This window comes from Symsagittifera roscoffensis, chromosome 9 (genome assembly GCF_963678635.1).
Source record: "Symsagittifera roscoffensis chromosome 9, txSymRosc1.1, whole genome shotgun sequence".
In the NCBI taxonomy this organism is placed as follows: domain Eukaryota; kingdom Metazoa; phylum Xenacoelomorpha; order Acoela; family Convolutidae; genus Symsagittifera; species Symsagittifera roscoffensis.
The window spans coordinates 48,573,250-48,594,723 of record NC_087070.1 but is presented as its reverse complement, the minus strand read 5'-3'; the positions used below and the strand labels follow the sequence as shown (position 1 = coordinate 48,594,723).

The window sequence follows — 21,474 nt, the reverse complement described above, 5'->3', positions numbered from 1 at the left end:
TACTTGTAGTATGCTAACACGAAGTACAAGAGGCCTTCCAAAGCAATTGCTGCTCTCAAAGATCATATCACCACTCTGCAATTTGAATTCCAATTCTAAATCTAAGAATAAACGCAATATTATGACAGGCAAGGTTTTTAAAAGTCAATTGGCGTTCGAATTTAGCTAGCGTTGTGCGGGGGAGGGAGGGATTATGGAGGGGGAAGGGAGGGGGTGTAGTTGTATACTGTAATCAGAAATTGCTTTTTATACTTTTTTCTTAAATGTTTTCCGAGGATCAATATTTTTAAGATCACCTTTCCAAATGTCAAATTCCTAGATCTGCCCCTCTATACAATTATTTGATTCTAAGGAAAATGTGAAAATAGAAGTAATTGATACTCGAAGGCGTTTTGGGGAATTGGTTGACAAAACATCATTTTTTCTTGATTACTTTTTATTTTTTCAAAGAGGTTATTTTCGGAAGTGTGGTTTGCTAATTTCTTGAAATGGAAGAATCGTTCGATTGACCTTTAACAACCTTGTGAGGATAGGCAATACTGCAGTAGACTGCTCGAAACTTGACGAGACGCAAATCAAACTGATGGAGGAACGATGTATTCTGGTTGATCGAGACGACAACATTATAGGATCAGAGACGAAGAAGAATTGCCACCTCAAAACGAACATCGAACAGAAACGAATGCTCCATAGAGCGTTTAGTGTTTTTCTTTTCAACAATGAAGGCACAAAAATGCTGCTACAGCAAAGAGCGGGTTCTAAAATTACGTACCCTAATTTATGGAGTAATGCTTGTTGCAGCCACCCGTTATTTGAAATCGAGCACGAGAAAAATGGCTGGGAAGGAGTGAAGGTAGCAGCTATTCGTCGTCTTAACTACGAACTCGGAGTTGCGACTGCATTTCTGTCGGTGAAAGATTTCGCCGCTAGAGGGCGCGTCCATTATCAGGCTGGGAACAGTGTGAAAACATTCCCTGATGAATTTATGGAACATGAAATTGATTATCTTCTGTTTGCAAAGAAGACTATTGACCTTGATAACGTGAACAAAAATGAAGTTCAGGATACAAAATGGGTGGGAAAAGAAGAATTGTCTCATTGGGTGAAAAAAGAGCGGAAAGTGTTCACGCCCTGGTTTAAACTGATCATGCACGAAAAATTGTTCAATATCTGGGACAAAATTCAAGAATCGAATTTCTTGAAAGAATTGAACGAGGATCTAAAGGAAATAGACAGATATGCTCCGGAATAAATATAGAAGCATGTTGTGCTATCATGAAGAGAAAAAATTTGATGATGAGCTTTTGAAGTTGTTTTGAAATTTAAAAATGTGTTATTGATTAGTAGTTGTAGTTAAATCAGGGACGTACTAATTTGTAAAGTTTTATATTTGAAAGACGAAGACTGGCGAAGCTAGAAACAATTTTCAAATATTTTCTAAAATTATCGCTTTGAGTCAGACAAGTTTAGGGGGTTCATTCAAGTAAAAGTTTGCTTGGTATGCTGCTTTTTTTAACTGTTCATTGCAGTCAACATATTTCAAGCAACGGTGTTGCAATCAGGTACACGACTTTTTCTCTTGTAAATAATTTTGTTCACAGGAAGACTCAAATTGGTAGTCATCTCTAAATCTGTATTTTCCAAGTCTATATTTCTTACTTCAAATATTGAAGTTTTTAAGAGTCGATGAACATAATTCAGGCTCTTACATTCGACGCTGATAGTGTTTTCAGTAAACGTCTTACAATTTATTCAGGCTTAAGTTTACTTTGTCGCGGTTTGACTTATGAGTTCTGTTCATTTCTTTTGTTAGAAGGAAGGCAAACTCCACAATCGAACATCAAAGATGTAAATACCGCGAAAACGCGATCGACTTCTAGTTTCGCAATTGGAATTTTATTTAAGGATTTTCCAGCGTAATTACAAAATTACCTGTTAATCCAGTTTTCTCAGTTTGGGTTAGTTTCATCATAATTGGCACTCATAAATCATTCTAGAAGTTCTAAGCTTTAAGGGCATCTATTTTGTTCTTTCAAATTCGAAAGTTGAGATTTTTTCAACAGTAAGTCGTTTTTTTCTGAAACTTGGGTTCATTGGCTTTTTTCAAACTGTTTGTTGGCTCTGTTTTCTAAAAACACGTCAAATTTTCTGTTTCATTGCGTTATTGATTCTTTTTAACTGCTGTTGGCTATGTTCCGTTTTGTTTCTTTTTCTACTGTTTTCAGTTTGGAAAGTTTCGGGTTATATCATGTCGTTTTAGTAGCCTCATGACGAGTTGTTCGATGGCAAAAGAATGTTCTTTTTCTTGCAATAAGCAAGGGTACTGCAATTGAGAACTACATTTTTTCCTGAAAATAACTTTGTTCACTGGACTCATCTACCTTGGTTCGTTATGAATTCATATTTTTTAGCTCTTCCGGCACACTTAATTGGAGTAACGAGTACGCCTGGGGCGGCAAAAGTCCTGGGTTAGAGCCTGATGAAGACCTGTTTTTTTATCGAACGGGAAATAATTTGTTTGAAATGAAATTTTCGGCCTATTAATTGTCTGCGTATGTTTTGTCGGCTTAGTCGCCATATCTTAGCGTATTGTTTTGCTGCACGCAATTTTCTTTAAAGTTGCTTGTAGTGTTTTGGTTTACTCCAGGAATTTGTAATTTTACTCTGCCTTTTTTGCATTTCCTTTTTTTGTTTCGCTTAAAAACTTCATTCGGCCCAATTTTTTTCAGCCTATATTATTTCGGTTTAATGGCCGCATATTGCGCCTTTTGATGCACGAAAAAAGTTTGTGTCTGCGTGTCTGTCCTTTGAGGGCGAAAGGGACTTAATAACTTCTTATTAGTCTTAAAAATGTTTGATTTTTTGTTTTTCTTGTCTTTTTTTCGATTCGATATATTTTGGCCTATATTACAATGGCTTAGTTGCCAAATATTTTTTCGTTGCACGATCTGCTGTGTGTTGAGGGTGAGGGTTGAAGGTGACTTAATAACTTTTAAGTAGTAAATTTTTTAGTAAATTTTTTTTTTCGACTTTGTTTTTTTCTATTTTCATTCTTTTTTCAGTTTCGGCCAATATTATTGTTATCCGTCCGGATTATATATATCTTTTTATCCGTTATATATTATTTATAATGGCCTTTCTAGTTATATACTATTTATAAATGCGTTACTAAGTTATCTTTGTGCAGTATCATTTATGTTCGGCCTTGAAGGCTACACAATAGACGTTGACCTTCAGGTCATACCAGTGACGTGTATGTGACGATTTAGTATGCGCGCTCTCATTGTCGCTATAATATTCGTTATGAGTTAGTAACATATAATAATAGTCCTTGATCGCCCTATCTTGTTATTTGACCGATTCCTTATACATAGAGCTACGCGATAGAAATACTGCACAATAATTATATCGGCATAGTGGCCGCATATTGTTTCATTTGAACCGTGAATAAAGCTTGAGTGTGTGTGTTTGTTTGTTTGTTTCTTTGTTTGAGGGTGTGGTGGACTTGATAATTTTTTTAAAAAAATTTCGACCTAAAGGGTTTTTGCTAAGGTATTACCGGCTCTAATTTTGTATGTGGAGTCGTACGCTCTGTTGGCAAGCTCGCAACACGTTGGCGTGAGTGCGGTGGTCACTATTCTGCTGTTTAGTTTTCTTCTATTTGAACAGTAGAAAATTAATTTTATAATTAGTTGGCTCACAATTCGACCAATCAGGAATCGAGTTGAATATTTTTGGTACAAATGGGACCGATTTTTAATTTTGGTACAAATGAACCTTGGCACAAATGGGACTTCGCCGAATTTCAAATAGATTTTTGCTATATTGATTTTTTTGGAGCTCAAAATCTAGTAATTTGTGAAAGAACACGAAAACTCCAGCTTTAATAGAACTACTAGTTCTATCTGTGGCTTTCTTGCTTATGTATTCGAAGTGCAACTTCTGCTCCGTGTTTTGATGATGTGCAAGTGGCGTGAAAATCTGCTTCGCCTGTGTGCAACTCAACTCTGGTTAAGGTTCAAATGGGATATGTCTCTAGTTCACATCCAAATTATTTGATTTTCAGATGATGCGTGATTAAACTTATTTTGATTTGCGACGTTGCCATGGATTGTGATCAAACTCAATCCTGCTCGAGCACAAGCAAGGATTCAACTAACTGCGAAAAATGCACTATGCCTATCGAAGACGTGAAACTAAAGTATCAGTGCTCGACATGTGAATTGAAGTCGGTTTTATCGGAAAAAAATGTGAGCTCGTTCTTGTGTGAAGTGTGTATCACATCACATACAAGAAGAAAACACGAAGTTTTGGACTATAAACAAATGAAAGCAGTTGTCTGTGAACAGCATTTAGTATATTGCAATTGTTTTTGCAAAGATTGCGATCGGCTTGTTTGTAACATCTGCTTGCCTCAACATGCTATCGAAAAACACTCTGTCATGTTATTGGAACAGCGAGCGAATGAGATAAAACGAGATATTCACGAGGCTATTAGTAAAGTTGACAAAGAATACAAAGCAACTGTGAAAAACTTAGATGATGCTAAACTGGTTTCGGAACAAATGACGAGACTTCGTTCGGATCTGTCGGGAGATCATGCCATTAAAGAGCAGGTGCTTCAAATTTTCCGCGAAACTCTAGACGAGCTTGATCAAGAGATCAATGAAGTTTCAGAGTCTGCGATGACTGCCGAAACCAAGGCTATCGAAGTTTTCAAAAATATTGAAGGTGTCCGAGATTCAATGGAGTCAAAGCAAAGCAAAATGAGAGATTTATTAGGTCTTTCTGATGGATGTTTGGTGAAACAATTCACTAAAGGTTGTCTGGATGATCAAAAGCATCACGAGTTATGTCTGCTTCCTGCTTTTTCAGGAGATACCAGTAGCTTGTTCATTGCTCCTAGGCAAAATCTGAAGAAATCAATTCGAGTAGCTATTGACCATTTCACAGCAGAAGTTTTCGGAGCTATTGAGCGAACTCATAGCAAAATTCCTGACTTCTGCAGATACATTGCTTCATATAGAAACCAAAAAAATATCGTTGGCTGCTTCTGATTCGCATTTATGCGTTGCGCATTTCAGTGACGGTGATAGCGAGGTTACATTTGATCTCTTTGATAAACAAGGCCGCAACACTTGTAAACGGGTTCCAAATGTTGATAAGCAATTTTTTCAAATGTTCTCCTGTTTTGGTGGGATTGTGTTTCAAAATGATCAACATGGATTTCGTGCTCTCAGGACTGACAATGCAAACGTCGAAGTAACAGATCGATGGGAAATACACGTTTCGAATTTAATGGGGTTTTATTACAACGATGGAGAATTTCATCACTATTTTAATGAAATGAAATATCCAGACTATACGCATCATTGGAAATTTTCCGACTGTACATATCGAGAATCAACTTTTGGTCTTCCAGAATACGTTTTTGTTTCTTCTACCAATTTGAATATAATTCCTTTTGTGTCGAAGCTTCTCCTGTTTTATGTTCAACATGTCACAAAAGATCATTTGAAAAGAGATATTGTTACGCTGGATGGTTTTGGTCAATCAAAAATTCGAATTCTGACGAACAGTCGAGCTTCTTTTGAGACTGTTAATCGCAACGTTGTTGCCATAGTCTATTCTATTATGGAAAATGAATGTGAGTTTGCATATCAGGCGTACGACTCAGAAAGATATCAGAAAGTTGGACAAAACCATTTCAGATCTGTTGAAATAAAAGGAGTGGACAGTATCCAGTTCTTCAACTCTGATTGTTATTTCGCCACAAAAGAAGGACTAATATTGCGCCTTGACGGCTTCTTAAGTGAAGTTTGATACCAATGTTTGCTGGGGTACCAATGAAGTTTGGACTATTTTTTTTCTTCATTAGAAACCCTATTAGCTTAATTTCTACTGGTGAATTTTACTGTTTTCCATGTGGTGTGAAGCTAAGCGTTGCTTCTGTGTAATGAGACTTAGAAGAATTAATCAATTTATCCAAGAGTGTAAATTACATAACAAAACAAAATACTGAAGGTATATACTTTTTTCAAACGCAGCCATTGGGCGTTTTTTGTTTCTTTCTTCTATTTTTGAATTCAAGTGTATGATACTCCAGCTTCAAACTTAAAGCTATGGAAATTTTGTTTCGCTAGCTCCCCCTCAAAGTTAGTATATATTGGCGCCCATATATACTATATAGTATATATAAGGCGCCTTTTGAAAAATTTTAGTGTCGGTCGGCCAAAAATGGATTTCTGAAAAAGTATCAAAGGGGGGACCCTTTGGGTCGGCAGGGGGACGAATCCCTGAGAAGGGGGGGGGGGGGCGTCCGCCCGCCCCCCCTAAATCCGCCCCTGAGTGTATCTATACAATATGATCTTCTCTATGGTTGATTTGGCTTGATTTATAAAGCCTAATTTATTATTTAGAAAATCCACCCGGTGCTGTTTTCAATTTCGAAACAAAACTTTAATCATTTTTTCTTGTGTTACCAGGTTCTGCTGTTGAATCCGCTGAATATTTTTATAGCTTCAAAAATCGACAACTGACACTTGCCGTTTTGGAGATAATTCATGCTTTTGTTTTTCGAAAAAAGTATTTTGTTTTTCGAAAAAACAAAGATTTTTATTTGAGTGAGCAATTTCAAATGATTTTCTTGTATATATTTTAATGACTTGCGATAATCATTTTAATGCAGAACATTCTGCATTGGATTGCTAGTTGAAATTACATTGGATCGCTAGTTAAAAACAAATTTGAATTTTGATTTAAATTTTTATTTGAGTTAAAATTATTGGGTCCAAAATCAAACAAGACTGCTCGTATCAGGGCGAAGCCCTGAATGTTCCGACTGTCTTATAAGGTTTATGGAGCAGTAGTAAAAACATAAAAAATTTAATGAAAAAAAAATAAAATGAAATTTTTTTTTCATTTAATTTTTTTTCTAAAATTTGAAATTTTTTATGAAAATCATCCCCCCACACGCCATATAAAGTACAAAAAGTTAGATTTCGTTCCTTGTAACAAATCAATAATGGCAAATAAGCTTCGTTCAACCAATTTGGAATGATTTATAAGAAGGATCAAATTTCCGCTTACGCGTTAATAGCGCGAATTATATCGTGCGTTAATTGTCCCAAATTGGTCAAAATGGCAATCTTTAAACCCTCATAACTTTACGAAAAAAGATCACAGGTGAAATATCTTTTCAAATTTAAGCTCAGGACAACAATGGCTTTCGAATGATATAAAAAATTTCCGTCAAAAATGGCTAGTTAAAAAGTCGAAATTTGTCTGAAGAAAAAAAAACCCACCACGAGCACAAATATTCCGTTACTTTCGTATCGAAAGTCGGAACAATTAAAAAAATCAAATTGCCCACTGAAAAAATCAAGAGTTTCATTGAAAAAGCAAACAACTCAGTCTTCGCGACTAAATTACAAAATTTTGTTGCAAATAGACTTGCCCGAAAAAATTGATTTAGCTTTCTTTGTTATAAATAGATAAAAGTTTAAAAAGTTGGCAAAAAAACTGCTAAAAAACAGACTTCAGAAAAGCTTAAATTGCTAAAGATGCTAACAACTTTTATATATATTTTTAAACAATTTAAACTTATTTTTATAAAGAAAACCTATCAATGAGAAAACGTTTGTTTTCGGCAGGAACTGGTATACATTCTCCCCTGTCTTCGGCGGAGTCAAAAATTACGATTCATTTTTACGTTTTTATTTCAGAGTTACACAATTGAATGGCTAGCTTGCAATCTTCATTGCACGGCTAATTAGGCTAGAGTTTAAGATAGATGTGCCACCAAGTATAATGTGCTGTACGGCCAAAAAGAACGACAAGCATGCAAAGCTACAATCAACCACTGACTCCATCTACTGTCAATCAGAGGCCAAATAGAAATGCTTCGGCCCAAAGACCCCATCCGTCGAAAGCGTGGAACACGGTCGCAGCCGGAGGACAGAGTTTCCCAGCAGCTAACGGATCCTTCCAGCAGGTAGAACAAATAGCATGTTCAAGGGAATCGCCCACTATCCCAATTCTTGTTGCCAACCCCTTCCCCTCCTAAATATCCTCTTCTTGGTACTTAGTGACGATACCAGACGGGTAGGGTAAACTCTCAAATTTATCAGAAATTCAGGCGCCAAGTATGCGAATTGTATGAACCGGAAAAAATGATTTGCAAGCAGAAACATTCGTGAGTGTCTGAAAAGTTTGATTAGGAGGTTTTATCTGGAATTAAGAAAGCTAGAAAATTTTGCCTGAGCTGAAGAAATTTTGAAATGTCTTGCTAATATCTGCGTATTTAAAACAAGTAAAAGCTTAGCTTGTCAATACTGGCATTTTCAAGTTATCGACAATTAGGTTTTCGATGACAAGTCATTAAGTTGAACAAGGATAGCTGGTTGCGGTGCAAGTAGCAAAAAATTTTCTGACCGCAAGAATTTAAGAATTACCCTTGTGAAAAGCAAGGTTATTGCTACCGGATACCAGACTTTTTTAATTCCCGTAATAATTTGTTCACAATTTTTCAGAGTTATCATCTTGCTTCATGATTTCATAATAATTTCAAAATCAATCAATCATCCAGCGCGTCTCGCGTTAGAGGTAACACACCGGCTTGAGACGATTTTTCAGTATGGAATTTAAGTTTTTTTTTCTGGAAACTTTTCAACATCACTGAATCATTTTCTCAAATCGGCATTTTTGAAAAACAGAATACATATTTTGATTGTTTGCATTTCAAATACCCGTTCTATTCAATATTTGTTATTTATGTTGGGTTTAAACTTACCAACTCCGGTTCGGTATAATTCAGTTTTTTCTTTGTTTTTCTTTCTTTGTTCTCTCGGCTTAAACGTTTATTTTTTTTCGGTTTATTTTTAGTCGGCGTGGTGGCATCATATTGCATCATTGGATGAGCGAAAAAATTTTCTTGCGCGAGTGTCTTTTTCAGCTATAAGGTAAAAAAAATTTGAACGTTTTTTATGAAAGCACTTGTTTGCTCACGCATATCTGCTTAAAAGTTGTATGCTTTCGTATCGCTTTGTTTCGATGTAAGTGTCAATTGTCTTATTTGCCGTGTTTTGTTAAAAAGGGAATTTTATTCAAGGCAAAGATATGAAATTTTTTGGTAAATCTAGCTTTTTTTTGGCATTTCCAAACTTTTTTTGGCAGCTTTTGTCTCAAAGGGCTACAATTGTTAGTTGTCATATTATGTTTAGGTTGTATCGCAAGTGGTGGCGTGCAGCTAAAACCATAAAAACATCGGAAAAATATCAAAACATACAGCTGAGAATTTCTCAAAAAATTATAGCTGTCTCAAAAATAAGTAGTCTGAAAACAAAAAAAAAAGAGTTTTTTTTTCCATAGTTTTTTTTCGACTCTGCGACAACTTCGACTTCAATCTGATACAACACCTGACATCTGATACAATATCTGAGGGCTACAATCTGATACAACACCTGACATCTATGAGTGTTCTTTAATGTAGTCAAAGTTCGGGAAAAACAGGCGCCATTGTTCCTTCCCACTTCGTGAATTTGTCAGAAAAATAATTAAATATTTTCCGATCAGTTTTGAGTTTAGTTCACGCAGTTTAGAGCTTAGAACTATTTGCAGGTCAAGAATGTGTGGGGTAATGTGGACCCCTCGTCCTCCTCTCCAGTTGCGACCATCAAGAAGAGACCGGATGGACTGGGAGTGGGTGTGGTGGGAAGGAGGGGGGAGAAAGTGATGAAAGAAAGCAGTGACTGGCAACAGGACAGTGGTTTGGCGGAGGAGGACACGCCCGAATCCACACTCATCGACATATCAAAGGCAAGTTTAGCTCAAGTTTGAAATAAGTAATGACGACGAGGATGATTGCTTGTGCTCCTCTTTTTTCGCGGTGAACAAGTAATTTGTAACTAGTACAAGTAAAAAAGTTATTAGCTACAGTTATACATTCTAATGTAATTTTTTACACAATCAAACTGTGGTGTTATATTCGAATCTACCGGTAATTTTAAGTCGCAAATTTAACAGGTACGAATCAGTTTTTTAAAAGTAATATTCACATTGATGGTGCCTAAATCATTTACTGTCACAAAACACTGCAGATATCTAGACAGGTTAATATCTAGTTTTTTTTGTAAATTACTAATTTTTTAAAGAAAAAGAGCATTAAAAAGTTGACAATAAACTTTAATTCAAAAATGTTCTTAGCATTTGCTAACTGATGCAATGCATTTCAATTATAGTTTCAAGTTGCTTTCATGTTTTGATTTTCATTTAATTTTGGTATATCGATTTGGGACACATGAAAGCCATATAACAGATAACGAGAAAGACAGGTTGGCGGTATTGGACATTTGTTAAGGCATTGGACTGGAAATGGGGGTTCAAATCCTGTGAGTAGTGAATTCTTCTTTTTCAAATCTTTTCTACCTCTTTTTGTATTTTGTTGCTTCTTAAAAGTCCTTTTTTTTGCCATTTTTGCTTGTCTATGGAGTGCGCCTTATGCGATATCTGTTCTATAGATTAGTTTTTTTTTCAATAAAATGCCTTATCTGCTACCACTGAATTTCAATTTTTGTAACCGATAGATTTTATTATACGTTTTTCTTTTTTTCATGATTTTTTGCGGAGCAATAAAATTCTTTATCAGGAGAAACCGTGGCTGAGTTGGTAAGATGAGCAGCCTTTGAAACAAAGGTCGTGGTTTCGAATCTCGCTTTGATCACGGTTAGAGGGGCCCCAGTGTTATCAGCCTCCTCTGGGCTGGGGCTAATAAAAAAGTCTTATGAGTTCCGCCGACGAGTGCTAATCAGTTCCACATTCAATACAATTATTGATCACATAGGTAGCTTCTAGCCAATATTTTGTTGTTACGATCTTCACAGCGCGTGTATGAACTATGGCACAGGGTTAATTTTTTCGAGCGGTTGAAAGCCTATGTAGGAAAGCCTATCGTGCGTGGGGTTACAAAAATTTCCGGAAAAGTTTTGTTTCGGGAAAAACAAGTTATCTTTTGCACTCCAGACGCATGAAATTGACTCCTGTTTTCGACAAAAAGAGTCAATGAACTTAGCTCAGATTCTCATATAGGTCACGATGATTTTTTTTGTGTTTTTTTTTCAGGAAAAGTCGTAGAATTTGTTTAAGATTTTACTTATTGATGCAGTTTTCTCAAATTGGGATAACTTAGAAATTAACGTAGTGTGCACTCTTATATAAGTCTTGCTGATTTTTTCTGTTTTTTTTTTGAGGAAAAAGTCTTAAAGTTGTTGTACGCTCAATTTTGATTTTTGAGCTCTCTGACTTGCGGTTTCTTTTAAAGTTCAGAGCATTTCCATTGTTAAAAGGAAGGCAAACTCCACTTTCGTACGGCAAAATTGCAAAGGTCACCAAAACGAAAAACTTGATCGACTTCTGATTTCGATAATGGAAATTATTTATCAGATTTCCCAGCGAATTAAAAGGTTTACGTATTGATCCAGTTTTTCAAATTGGATTAATAGCAAAATCCAGCATAAATTTTTCTACAAATTCTAAGAGCTTCAAGGCCAACTATTGTTTTCTTCGGAATTTAAAAGTTGAAGATTTTGAAAAAAAACAAGTCTTGTAATCGGGCCCTTTTACAACTTTTCTCTCAAATCTTGGTTGCTTTTATTTCTTGCATTATCATTACACTCGCGAAGGAAAGTATATTAGTACGAACTTTCTTCTTTTTCAACATAAGTGGCAAATAAAAGTGCTACTTTGGGTGGCACTTTTGAATTGGAAGGCTGCGGTAGCAGTATAAAATCTAATGTGCTTTGACATTTGGTTAGTAAAAAGTTAACACAGCTGATGCGTTTTAAATTCATCAAATGAACCGAAAAAAGTTATGTTTCAAACAGCAGTATTATGATAAAAAGTTTGATTTGAGAATTTTTCGCAACTTTTGAAATGAATTATTTATACATAATTTTGCTTTATGCTTTCCAATTTATTACATGCAAAATTGTGTCTTTTGTATTTAGTGCTACTTTTGCATCGAATTGGCAATTAAATATAATATTTCGCTGCATTTTTGGTAGCTAGTTCTTTAGGATGTGAAGCTCCCGTGGCTGAGTGGTTATTGCGTGAGACTCAAATTTTGCTAAGTCACAGATTCGAATCCGACGCGTAGCCCAGTTTTTGCTAATTCGAGGCTTATTTCTACTTTTTCTCATTTCACTTGATAGAGCTGCTTTTTGGTCGTGTTCTTGCAAGTGTTTGCGAAGCTTAGCTTTGCCTGTGTGTAAAACATTTTCAACTTCCAGGCTCGTTTGCACTTGGCCTAGAGGAAACGCGATTGCCTATGTAACGGAAGGTCGGGGGTTTGAGTCACGGCCAGACCTTGTTTTTTTTCACGTTTTGAATAAAATTGACAACTTTTTTGAGGGAAAAATCGAATTGTCGTACTTTTGTTTGCCTGCGTGTTTTCTGCTTACTTGCCACATCGGGCAGGTAGGACAACAATTTTCCTGTCGTTAACTTGTTTTGCGTCAAAGGGAAAAAGTGATTGTTTTTTTTTTGAAAAATTCAGGTAGTTCGTGTTGCAAGATTTTAAAATTTAATTGCTCAAAATTTTTTTGTCAACAATTTCTTATAGCGTTTTTAAAATTTCGGCTGAGTACAAAATATTTTGAAATTTCGTTGAATAAAATGAAGACATAGTTTTTTTGTAGAAGATTTAAAGTTTGATCACACTCCAATTTGCTTTTTCGCCGTTTGATGTTTGATTGCTAAGTTTAATACAAATTCATTTGCAAAAACGAAGGCAAGTAACGTTCTCTGCTAACGTAAGTCCAAATAGCCCGAAAAAAGTACAAAAACTCCCAGATAAAAAATCTTGTGTAATTAATTTTTGTTTCTTTTTTCTGTAACTTTTTTTACAATAGTATTGCTGCCGAAAAGTTTTATTCCGTTTTAGAGAGAACGGCTCACAAAATGGCGAGTGACGTTTAAAAATTACACATAATTTTAAATAACTTGAACTTTTCTTTAGATGAACAAAATTTTCGAAATTGTTTCTTCCGTTTTTGAAGAGTCATAAAGTTTTTGAGGCTGTTAAGTCTTTGATAATTAGTTTTTTTTTCGGTCGACTTTTCTGATTATTTTTTTTGTAAACGACTGCATGCTTTTGATAGTTGTTTAGTAGCTTTCTAGTCTCATATGTCAAAGCCGGTAGCTTTTTCATTGGATAAGCTAAAGATTAGAAGACAAAAATACTTTCAAATAAAAAATCCAAACTGTTTGATACTTTTTATTCAACGTTTGGAGAACAATTTATTGCTTTGAGATGCCAATTTTGAATCTTTTCGGCTATTTTTTGTGAAACAGTGTTTGTATTTCTCTAACTCTATATCCTAGTTCTTCTTCTTTTTTAGTTTTATCCTAATATCCTAATTTTATATAAAATCGTCCATTTGTTTGTTTTCAACGGTTTTTGTTCAACTAAATTTTCTAAAAAAAAATTTATTGAACCTTGTTTATGTTTTGGACAGGTTAGCTATTTTTTCGCCCTGATCTGAAATCAAAACATTTTTAGTCATGGATTTATATGTTTCTCTTATTTACTGTTTTCATCCGTTTTTCGGTTTTTCATCATTTCTTCTATTTACAATTGCTTTTCTCGATTGTCTTCTCAGCAGATTTATTACATTGCAGGCAAGTTTTAGTATTTGAAGGAAGTCTGAATGAATTTGCTGAACGAAAGTTGTTTTGAAATAATTTTCAGCCGATATATAGAAAAGTAGACATGCGACTTTTTCCGGGATTGAACTAAATAATTTTTCATAAAATTTGTGCTTCGCAAATTATGCAAAGCTCTGCTTCGCCTATGTGTGAAATTTTTTTTTAAGAATGAATGAATTATTGAATTGCTGTACTACTTGCATAGAAATATTTAAATCTTCTTGATCATGATGAACTTCGATTTATTGTGAGTTCTTGACAAATTGTTTCAAATTTGGCCAAATTCGTTATTTTGCTTATTTTTGCCTGTATCGCGAATTTTGCGGAATATCGCGTCCTATTTTTGCTCAATCTTTTTTAATAATTACGCTTGCGATAAGCAAGCCTTATCAAACCGGAATATAGGCTTTTTTCGGGCTAACAATTACTCTAACAGAATCACTTGAATCATTTACCTTTGGATCATCTGAAATCAAAAGTCAGACTTTCATTCGCGCATGTGGCGAAGAGCTAACACATCTACCTAAAAAGACAAAGTTAAATGGTTCAAATCCGACCAGGACCTGTTTTTTGTAAGCGGAAAAATGTAAGCGAAAAAAAACGACGTAATTTTTTTAAATTTTTGATTTGCCTTTCGTTTGCTGGTAATCATAGTATCAACGAAAGTATCAAATATCCGTACGACGGCAAAATTTGAATGACCCATAAGATCAAAGCCCTATCAGGCGTCCTTCGCCTATCATTCTAAGCCAAATTGCGAAGTGTCAAATGCAATTTTTTGCTTTCAGCTATTAGCACTGAATTTTTGATGTACTATAGTTTTTTTTTTCAGGCATATCAGGGATGCTTGAACAAGTACAGCAACCTGTTCCCAGAGTCCTGTCGACAGGACGCTCTTGTTTCTTCCCTGGATAAAATCGGTTCCAGTTGTAGCATATACGTAACAGAAATATCCTCGCCCAACCTCTTTCTTGGAATCGAGAACAACCAGGAATTAAAACAGTCTTTTCAAAAGCTAAAGAAACAACTACAACTCAACTTTGATAGTCAGATACAACAGCAGAACTCGAACAAATCAATCAGACAAGCGAGAATTACACAAAATACATTTGTATGTGTGAACGATCGTTCTGAAGGGGTTTCGCGAGGATTTGTGGTGTCGATAACCAACCAGATTTGTGATGTGTATCTGATTGACTGGGGATACATAAATGCCTACCCTATCCAAGAGGTGTGGGGACTGCCCTCTTATGCAATTGGATTCTGCCGACCTCTTGCCAGGCTGTTCGAGATCGCAGGTAAACAATTGAATGTCTGAAAGTTATCCTGCCTGTGCGGTTGAAACTTACATTGCCACAAAATGTTCAAGTTACTCCCAGGAGTTGCGGATTTTGCCTCAAATTAAGACTGCTCAAATTGTTGAAGTTTTTGAGATATGACGTATTTTGTATTTTTTTCAAAAAAACTTAAATTAAAACTCTTTTTCTTTTTTAATTTGAAATTCCTAACCTGTAGTTGGGGGTTTTCAGAGTTCCCTCGGGGGTTGCGAGTCTTGCCTCTAAATAAGTTTGCTCAAATCTTTGTAGTTTTGATTTGAGATAGGACGTTTTTTTATTATTCCAAAAAAAAGTTTCAGAAAGCTTAAATTTAATTTTTTTTTCAAATTTTTTAACCCTTTAGTTGGAGGCTTTCAAAGTACAATCAGGGGTTGCGAATCTCGCTCCAAATATGACTGCTCAATTTTGTAAAGTTTCCGAGATATTAATTTTTTTTGGATTTTGAAGTTATATTTGGAGAAAACTTAAGTTTGAAAAGTTTCTCAATGTGAAATTCCTTACCCTGTAGTTGGGTTTTGTGACAGTATTCTCAGGAGTTGCAAATCTTGTGTTCAAATGCGACTGCTCTTTGTTTTATGCTTCCGAAATGTTACGTTTCTTAGCTCATTTTAAATTTTTTCAAAGAACTGCACAAAGAATTTTCATGGTTTTTCAAAATTGGAATTAAAAAAACTTGAATAAAAAACTGTGCAAAATTTGAAACAACGAAACCTGTAATTGTGCTGTCAGGGTACACTAAAAGGTCGCAGATCTTATTTTCAATATATGCGGTTTTTATGAGTTGTTGAAAATGCGTAGCACCGGAGGCGCGTTACACGCTAGTATAACTGATCATTTGTTGGTATTGATCAAGCGAGCTGTTTAGCTCAGTGTTATACTACGAGTCTACTTTTTCCTTTCCCAAATCGAAAATAAAAGTGTTGATTTAAATAGTTCAATTTTGCTGTATAATACATGTTTGATATATAATAGCATGTCCGATACCCGCTTTGTTAGTGGCTGACTAGGGTTTAAATATGTACACGAGAAGGTGGGAGGACGTAAGGGAATTTTATCTTTAGGCCGTTAGTTTGGTCCCGGCTCAGAAAATTTTTGTTTCAAGACTCGTTTTCGCCTTTTCTTTCTTCTTTTCTATTTTTTTGGCGTTTTTTTTTGCTGGTTAATGCGTATGTATTCTAATATTTTGATTGCGGCAAGTAGAAAAATTTCATTCGTTTTACTTTTTTCCTTTCATCGTATTTTAGAGCTACCTTGTGCTGTTTTCTCGCTTGTGTTTGCGCGCATTTCAGCTTCGCTTCTGCCGAATTGCAGACGATAAGATAAAGTAATTCTAAGAAATTATTTTTTTCCTCGGAAAAAATTTGATATTACAGAGATATTTCAACCTTTTGACACTAGCGATCAGCGTATTGTATGTATTTTCACGAACATTCCTTTTTTTCCAACTTGACTCAAATTGTTCATTTAAAGTGTTCACTTATTTGGAAATTTCACTGCAGCATTGTAAATTGTATAGCAACTGTTCTATGCTTTACTTGTGGCTTATGTTCGCAGACGTTTAAGTGTCTGTGGTTAGTGTGCGAGACTCCTAATCTCTATCTTGCAGGTTCGAATCTCAGAGCTCGCCGATTTTTTAAGACTAATTCGAGGTTTTTCTTATTGAACTTTAAGAGCTGCTTTTTGTCGTGTTCTCGGTAGTGTTTGCGGAGCGAAGCCTTGCCTCTGTAAAAAAAAAATATTTTATTGTTTGGAAGTAATTTTTACAAGGTTAAATATTTTGGAAAAGTTAAAAGAACAAAATAATCCTTATTTGTGCAAAAAGGTCTCTTTTCTTAATGCACTGTGACTCTTAATGTACAGGAGCCCCGACGGATCTGCCGTTTCCGGATGGACTGAACTTGCCTGCCCTGTTCCACGTGAAGGTCATGGCCCACAACTCCAAGTGTGTGTCCACTGTGGTCAAGGTCAAGTACAAGGGCAGAGATCTGATCGACTACTACTACGAACCGGGGTTACTCAAACAGGCTAGTAGCGCAATCACAGTTCTCAATTAACTAACTAAAAAGTAACTGATGTTCTAATGGATTGCAAGGGAACTGTGAATTTGAGAAATTGTTCCTGAGCGGACTACTCATTGTGGCACCGTTTTTTTTGCATTTTTCGAAGTTTTTAACTAGGCCATAAAAGGTCATAGTTTATAGTCAGCATAGAATATTTTGTCTCAAAGAAAAAAGTTTGAGTCTCGTTTGAACTCTATGTATGAACTACAAACCTTTTTTTCCCCTGAATCTCTGTGTCTATCGGCTCAGCCTTATTTCCGAATTTAATTTCATATTCATTTTTTGAAAAGTAGTGTTTTGCAGGCAGAAGAAGCAGGCTCAGGACCCATCAACCCCAAGAGTCCCCCCGGAGGCACTGTCAAAGCACCACCCGCTTGGGGTCCCAAAAATACCATCAACACAAACCCTTCTCAGGGGGGAGCAGCGGATGCGGCCACTTATGTTGTAGGAGCAGCAGGAGCTGTTCCTCCAGTGCCTAATGTGACTGTGGCTGTGGGGGATGAGTCCAATAGTGGGACTAACAGTGTGGTTGAGGAGTGGCTTATGAACACAGCCGACGAACAGTTCTCACATTTCGATGAAGGTTCGCTTTTGCTATCCATTGCTTAAGTCTTTATTGCTAATGTGATACTATACTTGATCGTGTTTAAAACGATCTTTACTTACAACTGAAACTTTGTAAGGATGAAGAACTAAATTTTTTTGTTTCGAATGTTTTTACAGGAAATGTAAAACTGAAAAAAAAAATATTTGGTCTCTGGCATAATTGTCTTCGTTTCAAACTAAAGCGAGATCTACAATTTGCTTCACAAACTTTCTAATTAGTCCTACATAATTTTGAGTTTAAAGTGTCCGACTAAGTTTCTATGATCTTTTGGACTTTTGCTTTTTTGAGTATCGACGATTCATCGTTTTGGCTGTTTTAGGTCCTCCCAGCCCGACTGACGACGAAGCACTTGCCAACCTAATGGAGGCCTTTGAACTTGGGGACAGTGTATCTGCAGTTGTGCACCACCCTCCCCCCGTTTACTCCCAACAACCCCACCAAATAAAGTCCTTCAACCAGCAGCTAACTGTTGTCCAAAATAACCACCACCCGGCTGGTCATCGCAACAATCCTCAGGCAAATTTCGCTACGCACGGGAACCACCCGAACAACAGTTACAGTCAGAATATCAACTCCAATTACAGTTTCAACACTAACTATAGCCATCATCAGAATCAAGCCGCAGGTGCGCATAAATTAATTGTTTTTGGAAATTGAGAACACGTGATACACAGGTTTCGCTCTCAGTCTGTAATTTTGGAACTACTGACTAAAATGTGGCACTTCATTGGGCGCTTATTTGAGTTAGGCACGTCGTTTAAAGGGATTTTTTTTGTTTGTCTGCGATTAGTTGTGAAAACTTTGGTCTTTTTTTGCTTTCAAAATGTTTTTGTTGAATAGGTAGAAATAATTCTGCCAACCGGACTCCAGATCAGTTGGACGGAGGATCCCCCAGAAACATGACCTCAATATCATCAAAGCTCGACATCAAAACAGGCTCCAACGTCAAGATTCTAATTTCATACGTAGTGCTGCCGACCTTCTTCAATTTCATTCCGATCAATCAGACTACGAACAAGTTCAGAGAACAGCTGAAAACTTTATTGAACTCGTTTATAACAAGTGCCGGTAAAAAGGGCATCGATAGCGACCCAAACACAGGTCAGCCTGTGGTGTTCCCGGGTCAATATTTTGTGTCAAAAATCAGAGGCGAAGTAAGGCGTGTCACAGTTAAACCAGGGCATCAACTTTTGGAGAAAAATAAGTTTGTAAAGATACAAGACGTTGATTACGGCGGAGAAATAATCGCGAGGTGTAACGAGGTATTTAAAATACCAGAGCAGAGTGCGGAAGCCATAAAAAATATTCCAGTTTTGAGATGTAACGGATCCATGAATGGGCTCCATCCGAACTCGACAACACGTCGGTGGAGTCCAGAACAGTGCCAGTCATTTCGGCAACTAACAGAAAGTAACATAATGGATGCGACAGTAGCTAGAGTGACATTGTCGCCTCAGATGTCAGTGCCTTATTATAACTTCGATCTCTATTACTCGCACGGTAACCAGTTCTCAATTGCAGATATTATGAGGGCCTTTGAGTACGCTTCTTGATAGCCGCCTGTACACCCTTTGAAAACAACTGTATGATAGTCTGTACTTCGTAAAAACAAGAACAATAACAGCATTTCCGAGCAAATTGTAAACTAAAATGCTGTGCAAAATTCGTCGAAGAAGCCATTACGAACCTTAAATGAACTATAATCCAGGTATGTTAATCGTATAAAGTGAACGAAGTGAGTTCAATCTATCCTCTGTGTAACTTCTATCTCAATCTATATGTTAACTGTGTCCAAATGAACTTCCTCGTACTAGTCACTGAACAGTAACTTCAACCACGTCAACCCAATCCAGCGAATCAAAGAAAAGTATCAAGTTTGTACATTTAATAAAAAATCAGTGTGAATCACGTTATGACTGTTGAGAAGAACTCCGACGACTTCAAATGAAAAAAAGAACTAAACTAGAAACTTTGATTCAATTGTGACATTAAATGTGAAAGAAAAACAAACTAAATAGCTCAGAATACTATTGTCAGAATGAGTGTTTAAAATTTCTCTATAATGATGGCATAGCATACTGTTTTGTCTTGCGAAGAAACAAGGCATTAATGGATCATCTAGTTTATGAAAAATTTGTAATTTTTTCATGGTTTTTGTGTAGTGGTTACCTAAACATAGTTCTCACTCAAACCGACCTCAAGTTGGAAATATTGCAAATAACGGAAATATTCTAAAGTATTTTTATTGTTCTGTCATCTTATTCGTTTAACCATGAAATTTCAAAATGGTATTCGAACTTCAGAAGCAAAATTAAAACGTAATACATAATTGTAAAGTGATGATAATGACAATGAATCGATTGTTGAAAATTAGATTTTCTATTTCAAACCTCATCAATGAGTTGAAGTCTTATATACATTTTTTTTTCTGAGCAGAGCATGAACTTTTTAGCAAACTTAAGTATCTTCATCATAGTTTTTTATTAATAGTATTTTAATTTGTTTGTTTTGCGAAAGGAAATGTTTTGTCATCGGGAACTGTTTCTTCCCAGTAAACAACTGCTTAATGTCAAAATTCTGACAAATAAAGTGATAATACACACAAACGCGGGTTTCTACGAGTAGTTTTTTTCAACTAAACTCGATTAGGTGTTTGTGAAGCTCGTACTACAGTATGTGCATTTTTCGCTTCGTTGCGATAGTCCGAGAAAAAGCCAGATGAGTCGCGAGTGGGAACGAGAATCAAAAATTTTCTCGAAAGTTAGACGAGTCCGCTCAATTTTGTTCTCGCGGGTTATTTTTCAATAACATAAAATGACTAGAAGAATTAAGTTCCAAAAGTGCTCTGCTTTTACTTTGAAATTTAGATGCAACTGCCACTACTAGTGTGGTATAGATCAATTTGTGTGTTAAATTAGGTAGTCATGTCAACAGAAAAACTTAGAACTCTTCAATTTTGCGATAGCAAATGTTTTGCATGCGGATTGCCTTTTGCCGTAAACAATTTTTCACAGGTTTCACTCAAATCTGTGTTTTAGTACTTTAAATGGGCGGCCTAAGAGTTTTTTCTATGGTTTTTTTTATAGAGCTAAAGGTCCCTTTTTAGACGATGTAAAAACTCAAGTTTAATTTTCTTGGGTTGTCTAAGTTGCAAATAAATATGCAATTTTGATGGCACTTTCAATCGCTAGGCTACATAAGCAGTATAATCCCAATTGCGTTGACATTTCATTAGAATTAAGGTAACACAGTCGATGCTTTTTTAATTTGAAGTTACACTATTTTAATTTGAAGCTACAGTTGAAGCTATTTGTTTTGTAAAAGAGTAAGAAATTAACATTCTATTTCAGAAGTTTTCCAGCTCAAACAACTTTGCGAGATTGTCGAAATGCATTAATTATACGTAATTTGCATTCCAGTTTATCACATACGAAGTTAGTGTGACTGACTTTAGTTCATTACCATTCAAATTATTACCTGCAAAGTTTGAGTGATTGGGCATTTGAAAGCTCCTTAATCATATCCGCTTTCTAGTTCGTGTTTGGGAAGCTGCAGCTTCGACTCTGTGTAAAAAGAAGACAAACTCGATTGACGAACAGCAAAAGTGTAAATGTCACGAAAAACGTGATTGACTTCTAATTTCGAGATTTTTTTTTCAGTTTTCTCATTGGAATATAAACCTTACCTATTGATCCGCTTTTCTTTTAAATTGAGTTAGTTTTATCGAAGTGTCATTTATAAATTCTTGAAAGTGAAAGAGCTGTAAGAC

The 21,474-nt window shown here is 35.8% G+C and overlaps 2 protein-coding genes across 2 annotated transcripts; both read left to right on the top strand.

Annotated features, from left to right (window-relative positions):
• The first annotated feature begins 583 nt into the window (after nucleotides 1-583).
• On the top strand, nucleotides 584-1,252 carry LOC134854877 (uncharacterized). Its single transcript, XM_063871236.1, has one exon. It carries the CDS (start codon nucleotides 584-586, stop codon nucleotides 1,250-1,252), a length of 669 nt encoding a protein of 222 aa, XP_063727306.1.
• A 6,476-nt stretch (nucleotides 1,253-7,728) lies between these two features.
• Nucleotides 7,729-20,099, top strand: LOC134853991 (uncharacterized). Its single transcript, XM_063870040.1, has 7 exons — nucleotides 7,729-7,993; nucleotides 9,619-9,816; nucleotides 14,534-14,999; nucleotides 16,899-17,062; nucleotides 17,402-17,681; nucleotides 18,025-18,330; nucleotides 18,546-20,099. Exons 1-7 carry the CDS (start codon nucleotides 7,841-7,843, stop codon nucleotides 19,256-19,258), a joined length of 2,280 nt encoding a protein of 759 aa, XP_063726110.1. The 5' UTR covers nucleotides 7,729-7,840; the 3' UTR covers nucleotides 19,259-20,099.
• The last annotated feature ends 1,375 nt before the right edge of the window (nucleotides 20,100-21,474 follow it).